Below are 12,742 nucleotides of genomic sequence, written 5' to 3' on the forward strand. Positions count from 1 at the left end.
CTTTTGCTGATTATTAACAATAGCATTATATTTATTACTTTGATAATGTTGATGGCAATTTCCAATTCTATCCACCACCAATACAACAACTTGCACTTATGTAGCACCTTCCACGCCAGGTAGCATCTCAGAGCGCTTAAACCACACATCTCAAAGTGTTCCTTTCCTTGGATCTCAACACTGTGATTGTTAGCTACTTCACTTTGATACAGTGGCTCTGCTTTGCATGAATATGCCAGTGAGTGACTAATCTATCAGTCTCTCTGCTAATGTTCCTAGAGTAGCATCTAAATCACGAGGCTTACTGTGTGGTTGCACAGAGAAGGTGGGGAGGAGGGGGCATTCATTTCATCTAGTGATGATTTCTGGAAAATTTGATAACAGCACCTAGTATTAGAATTAAAAGTGAGCAATGGAATTAACCAACACAAAGTAGGTAAACCTAAAGGCATTCCTGACAAATGGTGGGACTTATTTGGCTGGATTGATTGTTGTCATTTGAAGCTTTGTATCTGATTTTAGACAACTGGGCTTCTCTTTGCTATTGTGTTCTCATTAAGAGATCAGATGCCAATTTGCAAGTAAATAGTGATAAACTAAAGAGAGTTTCTCCCGGTATCTTGACCAACAATCCCTCAGATACGATTGATCATTCACTTCATAGCTGCTTGTGGGACATGGCTGTGCTAAAATTGGCTGCCGTGTTCATTAACAACAATCTACTAATAACACTTTGCAATCGATCCAGTGAAATACTTTGACATATCCTTCTGAGATCGAATGCAAGGATCGCTATTTATTATAAACTGCAGGACATGTACATGAGATAAGTTAGTAAAGAGCTCACATTAACCAACTGAACACCATCCTATATTGATCTCCGCGTGAATAAACCAAATGATTCAGGCAAGTGTTTCAGTAATGAACTCAACTGGCAGCTGCTCAGTGTCATCTTATTACTCTCTGTATTAAGTGTGACCGTTTTGCAGTCTCCATGTAAGCAGCATGTAATGCAAGGTGAAAGCTCTAGCTGTATAGAAGTCTCAGCATGCCAGTATTAATGATCCTACTGTGCTGTCCCACAGGAAAGAAGAATAAGTTGAGAGTTTACTATTTGTCATGGCTTAGAAACAAGGTCTTGCACAACGACCCCGAAGTAGAGAAAAAGCAAGGATGGGTTTCAGTCGGAGAACTTGAAGGTTGTGTTCACTACAAAGTTGGTAAGTTCTACTTGCTCTGTGTAACATAGCTTTAGCATTGGTGTCTTGCCTATTCTTGAAGCAGGTTTCAGCTTGCTTCACCCTGTTCACCCACATGGGTAATGGGGTGTCTAAAATGCGATATTTGCAACCCAGAATCTCTTTCCATTGATTATGATCAGGTATACGATTGTGGGCTTTGCTTTGGGCCATTGATCAGCCATGGAAAAGGCCTGAAAAGTTGGATAAAATGCCGCAAAGCAAATTGTTGGTTTGTTTTCTGCCGATCCACAGAAAACCCAGACTCTAAGTGAGTCTGCGCTCAGCCAGGGTGTGTTGTAAAAAAAATTGTCCTGCCGGTTGATTGAATTCCACGTGGCGTTTTGATATCAGATAAATATTGAAGTTCTACGTAGAAATGCTGCAGTAACTTGATCTTTTGTTGTTCTTCAACAGTCAAGTATGAGAGAATAAAATTCTTAGTGACTGCTCTGAAGTCCTCTGTCGAAGTCTATGCTTGGGCGCCAAAGCCGTACCACAAGTTTATGGCATTTAAGGTAAGATCATCAGTGGGCGAATCGCACGCAAGTCAACTGTGAGGAATTGAACGTTTACCTTTTCAGAGGATTGAAAGACTAGTCGGCTGAAAGTTAACAACGCTTCACTAGGACACTGTGTGTCCTGGCCAATGATTATTAAATTGATTTATGTGGCATTGTGTTCACAATTTGTCTGCCCCACTTCCCTGCAGGTAAACATTCACTTATATTTTACAACAATTACCTATGAAAAGCTTTGAGACGTTATACCGATATAGGCAATAATATAGAAACACAGGATTGTTATGGTTGTAATAATGTAATAGTAATCCTTGCATTTTGGTATTGTACCTTATGACATCAACGAGATGTCTCAAAGCTGTTCACAGGATTTTACTGTGAACGTGTAGTGACTGTGTATTTTGTAGGCGATCATCATTATGATGTCCATTCCATCTTTGCATATTTCTTTGGCCTGACGTGTGTTTGTGACCTATTTCTTCAGCACTCAGTGCCTCTCTGTCCCTCTGTGTTACAGTTTTAGTTCCCAGGGATGGTGGAAAATAACAGCTTTGAAGCGTTCCATTTTCAAGGTCTATTAATTGCCTGCTTTTTTAGGTTAACACTGATGCATGCTGTCCAAAAAAGTGGAGCAGACCATGAAGACAAAGAAGTCACCTTGAACTCTTTAAAACAATAGTCATGTTATAGCAAAGTAAATTTAAAATGGTACAAATTAAATCAATAGGAACATGCACACGAGAAGCAGAGAGTTCTGTTTACCAAGTCATTGCTTGCAATTGAACACAATAGAAGTATTAGTATTTTATACTTTTTATTACTGTTCTTTAAATGGAAATGTTTTATTTCCATTTCCTTTTAGATACCATTCTTGCGGGTAGATGTGCATTGGGAACCTAACGTGGTGTTAGGAAGATGTATAATTGAAAGCTCTGTCTGGATTGCAAGGCATTTGTTCAGCAGTTTGTACATATGCAGCACACCCTCACTTGACACTGTGGATTGACTTTGTAAAGAATTGTAAAAGGATTATATATCAAATGCAAGGATTATTAGGATTATTATTATTACTTTGCAAAAAGTCTTGTAACATCTTCATCTCATGAGTGGAAAGGATATTTCCAAATGATCAGGGACCAGAACACAAGGACGCTGAAAACCCTCAGAACCTCGGCTGTTTCTGAGATGAGCAAGTGGTTCACATCTTAAGTTTAGAAGTAACTTACACCCATAAATTATTTGTTTTGAGAAACGGGTACAGCTCTGCCTAATATGCCTGTATCATTAATCTCAACACAGAGTGAAAAGTATCCTAAAACTAAGGGCTGCAGCTTAGTAGTCACCGTTTGGAGGTTTACTTGTCAGCCTTCTTCACTGAGAAATAATTCACCAGAGGGCCGAGCTTAGATGAATCAAGAATGGTTCACCGGATGATGAAATTGTTGGAGCAAACTGCAGGGCATACGCATTTAAAGGCGTTACCATTGAAATATTAATGCATCTGTTTGAATCATTTAGAACCAAGCATGCCTTTTGGATATTTGTTTAGCAATTTCTACTTTTTGCTTTAAAACTTGCTCCAAAAGTCATTGAAAAGCAAAATGGGTCAAGAAGGAATTCTCACGTGGTTTGAGAATTATTTGCTTTGCTTGTACGTATGGCTTTTATGCTGTACGGGACCCAAATTTTCTGTTCAGAGTTGTTTTTTATTGACACTGTGCCTGTATTCAGCATAATGCCTTATTGTATCAAAAAACATCTTAAAGTGCTTCACGCTGAGTCAGAAGTGTCAGACCTATACATAAATACTACAACTGATCTGCATCAGTAACATCCACAATAGGCAAAGAGAAGAATGAGCAAATATGATCTGTATTTGAAAAGCGCTATATCAAATGCAAGGATATTATTATTGGTGTGTTTGGAGAGGGAGGAAAGCATGGGAGAACACTTTTTCGAGATAATGCCTTGGGATCTTTAACATCCATCTAAACTACACAAATCATCTCTTCGGTTTAATGTCTCATCTAAAGGGCGGTTCCTTTCAGAGAGCAGAGCTTCTCAGTACTGCACTGGAGTGTCATTCTAATCTCCAGGATTCAAATTGGACGAGGTGCGCAATGGCGAAACCTTGGGCAAGTTTCCTTACTCCACACATCTAATAATAATCCCTCCAAAAAAACAAAAACAATAATAAATTTGGCATTTTCAATCCACGACTGTTTGTGGGACACTGCTATGTGCAATTGGCTGCCGCGTTTCGCCCACAAATATACAGTCAATTCCCTTTACAGGGAAGCTCTTTGAAACGTCTAGAAGATATGAAAAGCACGATATCAAATGCAAGGATTATTATAATTACTATTATTAATGCTATACCAAAGCTCTGTATTATACAGTGGTAGTCTGTGGATTCACTCCCAGCAATATTCTGTCAATCGTTTGAGGGAGGCTCTGAATAGACATGAAGTGCTCCAAGATGAGGAGAAAGGAAATGCCAGAAACTGAGTCAACCCCAATCGACCATCTTTGCATCCTTCCTCTCAGCCATGACAGAGGAGCGGAGGATGTGGGCCAGCTCGGATTGTTGGTCTCCCTACGGCCTGGAGTGACCCATAAAAGAAGAGAAGATTATTTTGGTTGTTCGGGTGGAGGAAACAATTAAGAATGAAACTGCCTTATTTCTCAGAGAAAGTTTGAGGCCTTTTAAATAATCCCCTCACAATTCTCAGATGCCAAAATGTGCTACAATCTTTTAGATGTTATTGGTTCTTAGAATCTCAAGATATTACCGTGGTGCTTACTCATCCTATTCTTTTTTTTCTTGCAGTCTTTTTCATGTCTATCAAATAAACCACTGTCAGTGGACCTGACTGTTGAAGAGGGTCAGAGGCTGAAAGTGATCTATGGATCTGTTTCTGGTTTCCATGCAATCGATGTTGATTCTGGAACAGTTTATGACATCTACCTGCCAACTCATGTAAGCATTGACCCCATTTCCATTGTTCTGACCTGGCAGTGGGGCTTGAAGTGACAGAGGTGTGCTGGTTCTTTACTCCTTGCAGCATAGTGATGGTACTCCACATGGGTTATTCAGTGAACGGAGGTCATGTAGAATTCTGAAGCATTTTGCAATAAGATGTTACGCATTCTATTCTGTACTATTTAAAGTGTCTTTACAACCAAGGTCTGCGTGCAGAGCACAAGATTGAAGGTTTAATTTCTAGATGTGCTAAGATAATTGATCTCAGAGGGAGCAGTGGTTAAAGCCCTACAATTGGGGCTCAGTGACCCATGGTAAGGAGGAGAACACCAGCATGGTACTGTTCCTGAGTGATTTCCTGGAAATCACGCCTGAATGGGCATTGGGATTGAGCAGGATAGGGCTTGACTGCCGACAGCTTTCACACCTGAATAGCCAACTGATGTGTAGAAAATGAAGTGGTGCCATTTAGTAGAAGGTGTTGAAACGATGTGGGCTTCCTGCTCACAAAGCTAATACTAGTTTGCATCCTGCCAGGATTACGAATGCTAATCTGTGTGAAGAGGCTACTGTAAATCTTAATATTGAGTTGGCTGCCTTGGGATGTCCTTCTCATGTCAAAGACGTTTCAAAGAGCTTCACAATTTGTTGTTGTTGAATGAAAGAAGTTAGAAGTTGAAAGAAGTTACAAAAACATTACCGCTAAGGCTATGTCTGGCCTATTATGTGCAGTTTGAGTGCCCTGCCTTTGAAACAAACAAGCCCATTATTCAGTTTAAAAAGGTCTCCTGATTGCTTATATAACAATGTAAATCTAAAATATTTGTACTTTATTTAGCTACTTTGAACCTGTTGCGTTAAAGTGTCTTCAGTAAAATAAGTGCCATGCGTTCACTCAAGTACAGCAAAGAGCAATTGTTTTTTCACACTGAAAAATAACTCAACAGTTTGCAGTTTAGGTATTGACATTAAATAGTATTGCGATTGGGAAGCTATTGACATTGGATTGAATTTGCCGAAAAATACGTTGATACAGAGAGGCAATAAAATATTCATTTGTAGAGTAAGCCTTCACATGAGAGCAAAATGCTGTAGGAATTCTTCGTAAGGGAAGAGTTCAGTCATGTTATTGAACTCAATGTGCTGTAGCTTTAGCGCACTTTAGCGATATATGTAGTTAATGGGATTTCCCCACTCGAACCTGCACATCATCAGTGTGCACAAAATGTAAAGGGACACTGTGCCAGGTTGAACATGTCGCCTTTGTCACAAAAAGCAGCTGTGAGAGAAATGTGCTCTGATGTCTGAGTGAATGGCTGGCGTATGTTGCCAGACTGAAGAAGGAAACCCTTTTAAGTTCCATGAAATGGTTAACATTTTCTAAGTGCATCAGGCACACACACACACGCGCACACACATGTTCACCAGCACAGAGAGCTAAGGAAGAGTGATGAGTTGCTCCACCCTCCCCAGTCCCCAGCTTTGTGAGCTGGTCGCTGCACAAGGCACGGAAAGCTAAAAATAAAGAACCCCCTCGGTGTCTTGGATGTTAAATAGCATGCTGCTGGAGTGGGCTGTTCCAGCGAGAGGCTATTTTATTTTGGGGATCACCTGAAGGGAAACAAGCCCTTATGAAGCTGGCTTCCCGTTGGTGCTCAGTCTAGTTTGCAGCTCACAGATTGAAAGTCAGACACTCTCCTGTCTACGTTACAACTACCTCATGAGAATAACAAGGCAGCGCATGAAAATTGCTCTCCGCCTCTGGATGCCTGTGCTGGTGTTACGGATTGTAGTTGCAGAGAAATGGGCTTCAGTCGTCAGCCTGAATATGCATAGCCTGGCAAGTAGAAATATCGAGGCTTTCCTACGGTCTGATTCACTGTGAGATTGTGTTTTGTAATTCAAGTAAGAGATTGCAAGTCGTGCTAATACTGATGCCTAAAATGATGTGATACTGTTATGTTCTATGTGAGGGATAAGTATAGCACGAGAGACATCACGCATGTTTGGTGCAAAGTAATTCCTGACTTGAATGCTCATTTTTAGTAATGCTTTCACATTGAACTTTTGTTCAGATTCACAGCAACGTTCACCCCCATGCCATTATCATCCTTCCCAACACAAACGGCATGGAGCTGCTCATCTGCTATGAGGATGAAGGAGTCTATATAAACACCTATGGTCGGATCACAAAGGAGACGGTATTGCAGTGGGGAGAGATGCCCACGTCTATTGGTATGTACATTGGTTCTGACATGTTCACAATGATGAAGGTGCAATCATTTGTCTTGTTTATGAACTCCATGGGTGACTCATCCAGAAACTGACATTTTCCCAAAGTATAACGAGAGCTGTATAAACCCATGCTAAAGGTGTCTCGTCAACGGGGTCCTAGAATGTTAAGAACATTTATCAAAAATTCTTTGGAACATGTGCTTCCATCTTCTGAGGCAAAATAATAATAAATGTGTTAATAATCCCGAATTTGTATGGCAATCCCACTTGTTGGTCAGAATAGGGTTTTCCATGTTTGGTAACACAAGTAAGGCATGTATTGAGGATTGGTATCCACAGTATCATGGTTAAAGAACCCTGACTTTGCTTGTTCATCACGTATTAATTAACTAATATTACTTTAATTAATTTGCTTATTTACTCTTTTGTGTAAGTGTCGAGTCAGCTGTTTTATTCGTCTGTTATTCGTGGAATCTCTGTAGCTCAGTGGTTAGAGCACTTGCCTCACAAGTGAGAGACCTGGGTTCGATTCCCAGCAGGGCGAAACCTTGGGCAAGTTTCCTTACTCCGCACGTCTGATAATAATCCGTCAAGAAAAAAAACAATAATAAAAAATTGTTCACTTCAATCCACGACTGTTTGTGGGATGCTGCTGTGCGCAATTGGCTGCCTCGTTTCGCCCACAAAATATATAGTCAATTCACTTTACAGTATATTCTGTGAAGTGCTTTGAGACGTCTAGAAGACGTGAAAAGCGCTATATCAAATGCAAGGATTATTATTATCTGCCTTTTTTTTTAGCTCTTACCTTATACTCCTCAGGAAAGATGTAAATGCTCCATTATAAATATAAAGTCAGCTTCGCCTACACCAAGGAGCTAGAACTGGCACCATTTTGCATCTTGTGAGCTTAAGTGTAGGCGAAAGGCTTTGTTGCTCATTTCCCCCTCTTCTCGGTTGATGGCTTATATGGGCCAGCCAGCCCTCTGACACCTTTCCCAAATGGCCATTCTTAATATGTGACCCAGTTACTAAGCGTCACCAGGGTGCGGAGGGAATAGACCTGAATCCGTTGTGCGTGCATCCTTTTCCAGCAGGACTCGATAAAATATCAGAAGCGGAAATACTGACTGATCTGTTGCCCCATCCTATCTCTCAGTGATGCTGTAAAAGGTCCTGTGGCAGCACCCCAGCTATTGTCCTGGTTGAAATAAATTAATTCCGTACAGACCACATATTGAATCTTCTTGTCAGTACATGCACTGATGAACAAGGCAGTGCTTTTACCACTTTAGTTGATAAAAGCAATTTCTACTTCCTAAAAAGTAATGTTGCTCAATTATGTTATACGGCGCTCAATCAAATGCAAGGATTATTATGTTGATTTGAAATCATGAACTAGATACACACTGACATGTACAATTTCCATCTGTTTGCTAATTATGGCCCACTACTGTATCTCGTTATTGGAAGATAGTAAATCAGTGTGAGATAGATTCACAGAGAGATATAATTTTCATTGTTATTGATCCTGGCCAACTCTAAATATAGTGAGAATCACTGGTACGAAAGTGAGCTCTTTGAACCTTTCTACAAACAGAGATTTGAGGATTGACAGATCTGGGCCATATAATGACCCAAAATATAATAATACAATGTCACATTAATTTTTCTTTAGTTACGCCTTTGTGACTTGCTCATTAATCGGTATTGAGAGTGAAAAGCAAAGACTCCAGGGAAATTAAAATAGGCATTGAAACCACAAAGAGTACATCTGCTGCATTTCACTGTGAAATTCATCCATTATTGCACCATCATTTAGAATAATAATAATCCTTGCATTCAACGTAGCACTTTAACACTTTCTCGAGACGTGTCATTGTATAGTAAAGGTTTTGCTTGCTGGAGTGGATTATAGTCCTTGCATTTGATATAGAGTCTTATCACGTCTTTGAGATGTCTCAAAGCGCTTCACCGAATATACTGTAAAGTGAATTGACTGTATATTTTTATATTTATCACCTAACATGAAATAATTATCCCAGCTCTGCATCACAATGTTGCTTTATGAAGTGCCTTCTTCAGTTAAGCTATAGTAGTCGATGTGGAAGCGTGGGTTTGTTGCAGTCAGATGACACGAAGGCAGCAGCAATCATTGAATCGCAAACCATATTCACTGAAGCACAATCTCTGAGCTTATCTGTTCAACTAAGAACTCTGTGGAACCTGCCATATGCTATAAACTATAATTTTGCCAATTCCCTTTTTTTTGATTTTCTAGCATACATCCAATCAAATCAAATAATGGGCTGGGGAGAGAAGGCAATTGAGTTACGCTCTGTGGAAACTGGACATCTCGACGGTGTGTTTATGCACAAGAAGGCACAACGGCTGAAATTCTTGTGTGAAAGAAATGACAAGGTAAATTTCCCCCAAATCAAGGTGTGTTGATAACGATCAAAGACACTGGGGCTTGCTTATGCTTTTAATAAGACCTTAGCATTTTACTGGAGGTGCCCTAAGGGTCTCCAGTGTAGACTCAAAATGTTCTCTTCTATTTCTGCTTTATCTTAACAGGAGACAGGGTAACTTTATATTATAAATATTCTGGACGTTTTACCTCAAAGTAATTGGTTGAGCAGTCTGTGACTTTGTGTTTAATTTTGACAATTCAATTAATTCTGTAAAAATTGGGATTATATTCTAACGAACAGATGTAAGCACAGCAGAACCCTATTCAATATGTTTACGAAAAGGGAATAGAGATGTATAGTGGAGCAGCATAGGCTCAATTGAGTATAATCACCTGCACGGACTAGATGGCCAAATGGCCTGTTTGTATGCTGTAACGCTCTATGTAATCCTGTGTGACTCAATGTACTAAATATAATAATAATCCTTGCATTTGATATAGCGCCTTATCAGGTCTTCGAGACATGTCAAAGCGCTTTACAGTATACACTGTAAAGTGAATTGACTGTATGTATTGTGGATGATATATACAGCGTTGATGAATGTTTGTTGGCAGTTTTCCCAATTTTATTTCCAATACGTTTCCCCTTCTGTTGCAGGTGTTTTTTGCTTCATCCCAGTCTGGCGGGAGCAACCAGATTTATTTCATGACACTCGGCCGTCCCTGTCTCCTTAACTGGTAGACGTGCAGGCTCCTCGTGTCGGAGCAATGAATTCTTGAAAACACTCGCCAGACGTGGAGTTACAATGACGCGATCATCTCCAGATACAAAAATAATTCCATCCCATAGCTATAAACTCTTCACGGAAATTCATGGCAATGTCAGACAATGGCTGAACTTCTGAATACAGCAGATGGCACAGTTGGACAGAGCACTTTCTGTCAAAACTAAAACTGGTTACTGTATTTCTACCTTTATATATAATATATATATTAACTAAAGTTGTTGTAGCATATAGAAAAATCTAACTGTACTGTTAAGTAAAACAGTAGCTCTCTAATGCCAGCTGTTTGCACAAATGTATGTGGTCAATGTTTTTTTGCACAGTCAATACTTTACAGGTTATAAATGCTCTAAAATTGACGATTTACAAAAAAAACTCTTCCCCATTTTTGTATATTTTAAAGAGGGGTTCATGTCCGTAGCACTATTACTATAAGTATAATGTACTGTATTTTGAGTGGATGTCAATCTTTTTTTTCGCATAGCTCTCCACAGATTCTTGCCACCGCGACTAGCTGGCCACCGGGTGATCTTGAAGGTCTGTCGGTCGTTCTCAACGGATCGTTTTTCTCTCCTTTCCGAATGTCGGAATTTCCGTTCGAATTTAGCTTCTTTGAAAACTCCCCTGTATTAAAGGTGCTCAACGTCACAGAGGACAGTCAGACAGGTGGAAAGGGTTTAACCGTGGTGCTTCTGAAAATCTTTTTTTTTAGGAGACAGTGCGAAAATTCGCCATCGACACAAATAAATCTTAAAAAAAATTCGCTCCCCTTTTAGTATTCTTCAAAAGGCGTCAACTTCAGAGGAAACTAACGAGAATTGGCTTTTTGGTGAAATGTTGTCACCACTGGTTGACGTTTTAGACAAATTATTCCCGAGAAACCTACACAATATCTCTTGACATTTTATTTTGTTTAATGTTGACAAGTGTGTGGGTGCAGGGAAGGGTTGGTGCTGTGTTGGTCTCCGAGCAACCAGGCTGTTTGATTTTGCAAGGGAAAGTTTTAAAAGAAATTCAGATGCCTGTTAGAAAGATTCTGCTGTAAATTTGCTGCATCCCTTTTGGGGTTTAGATGTAGCCACACTCTGAGTGAGGATACGTTTATATACTTAAGAGCTCCTAGGAGCCAACCCGTGTAGAAGGCGCTACATAAATGCAAGTTGTTGTATGCACACTGCAGAATTTCCCTCTCCATTATAACCAAAGTGTTTTGAATCCTGTTGTTTTTGTTTTGATTTGGGGGCCCTTTGTGCCGTACTCCCAGAACCCCAGGGATTACATATTTAACAGGAAAGTAAGATCCACAAATTTCTACAAGCAAGTTTTAAATCACCGATTCTGTCTGCTAAATTGCAAAGCAGATGATAAGTCTAAGTCAAGAGCAAAACACCTTGCGTTTACATAGTGCCCTTCACACCGGATAGTGTCTCAGAGTGCTGTACAGTGGCAAAGTTTGATGTCGTGCAAGAGAGGAGGGGGAGGACGAGGAGGAGGTGACTGTAGGTGCGGTTGAGATTAGATTTAAAGATGGATAAAGCAAGGGACGAGGCAGAGGGATTAAGGCAGGATGTTCCATAGGTTAGGGGCGTAGTGGCTGAAAGCACCGTCACCGATAGTGGAGAGGAGAGATCGAGGGACACACAGCAGGTCTGTGCCAGTGAGGTCAATAGGGATGTAGATGATGAGTCAATACTGATCTTTTTTTTTGCTGCTTCTAGAAAAAATATTTTATTCAGCCCCAAAAGTTCCCCTTGTAAGAATGTTTAATTTATTTTAAATAGTTATGTCTGATTCATGCAGTAGGCTCCACTGGGCACAGTGGATATTTCATTCCCCTAGACACTTGACATTTTGCCGACTGAAACTTCAAGGGGTCTCACTCTGCTGTGCCTGAGCTTTTTTTCTGGTTTGCAAGGCAATGACTCCTAGCATTGGAGTTTGCTATTCAAAGGTATTTTTCATGTTTTCTGCTTTTTGTTTCCCTCCTATTTCTTTGTGCACCAAGAAATACTATAGCACTTACTCGCCCTCATGATCACAGGATTTTAATAAAAAGTGGCGCAATCTCCTGTGTAAAATGAAAGAAAATCCTGGTGTTGGTACACTCTAATGGATTCTACTGAAGAGTAATGTCACTTCTTGATATACCCTCAAAAAAGGCTTTTTTAAAAGCACTTTAAAATAAGAATCAAAAGAGTTTTCTCATTCCGATTGAGAACCAGCCAGTATTGCAAGTTCGAAACTTAAGGGCAGATTTCAATCAGTATCAGACTTTATTCAGTGTCTATTGTTGGATATCTTAAACCTCTGGGTCAGTTGTGGTCATTAATTGATAAGAGTACTGGCACTAAACATCAGAGCAATTGCCCTGTGAGCAATTTCATTCCTTCTTTGTCCCAGTGTTTGAAAAATAATTGACCTTAGGCTAGAAAAAGCTTCTCCATTTGTTGCTTTTTCCCTTCACTTCAAACTCTTCTCAGCTGTTCCTTATTCCTCTTGTTTGTTTGTTCTACGCTCACGCACTTAGTCCACCAAACTTGATATTTTTCCTGATGAATTACTGCACT

The 12,742-nt window shown here is 39.9% G+C and overlaps 1 protein-coding gene across 1 annotated transcript in view; it reads left to right on the forward strand.

Moving 5' to 3' along the window:
• si:zfos-2326c3.2 (mitogen-activated protein kinase kinase kinase kinase 4) overlaps window positions 1–10,360 on the forward strand; it is an 84,230-nt gene extending 73,870 nt beyond the window's left edge. Inside the window, exons 26-31 of the mRNA XM_042340822.1 lie at window positions 1,086–1,220; window positions 1,656–1,756; window positions 4,590–4,739; window positions 6,818–6,977; window positions 9,259–9,398; window positions 10,049–10,360. Of these exons, the coding sequence (XP_042196756.1) occupies window positions 1,086–1,220; window positions 1,656–1,756; window positions 4,590–4,739; window positions 6,818–6,977; window positions 9,259–9,398; window positions 10,049–10,132 (770 nt within the window). The 3' untranslated portion in view covers window positions 10,133–10,360. The remainder of the gene's footprint in view (window positions 1–1,085; window positions 1,221–1,655; window positions 1,757–4,589; window positions 4,740–6,817; window positions 6,978–9,258; window positions 9,399–10,048) is intronic.
• The last annotated feature ends 2,382 nt before the right edge of the window (window positions 10,361–12,742 follow it).

Source organism: Callorhinchus milii, unplaced genomic scaffold (genome assembly GCF_018977255.1).
Source record: "Callorhinchus milii isolate IMCB2004 unplaced genomic scaffold, IMCB_Cmil_1.0 Scaffold15, whole genome shotgun sequence".
Lineage (NCBI taxonomy): Eukaryota > Metazoa > Chordata > Chondrichthyes > Chimaeriformes > Callorhinchidae > Callorhinchus > Callorhinchus milii.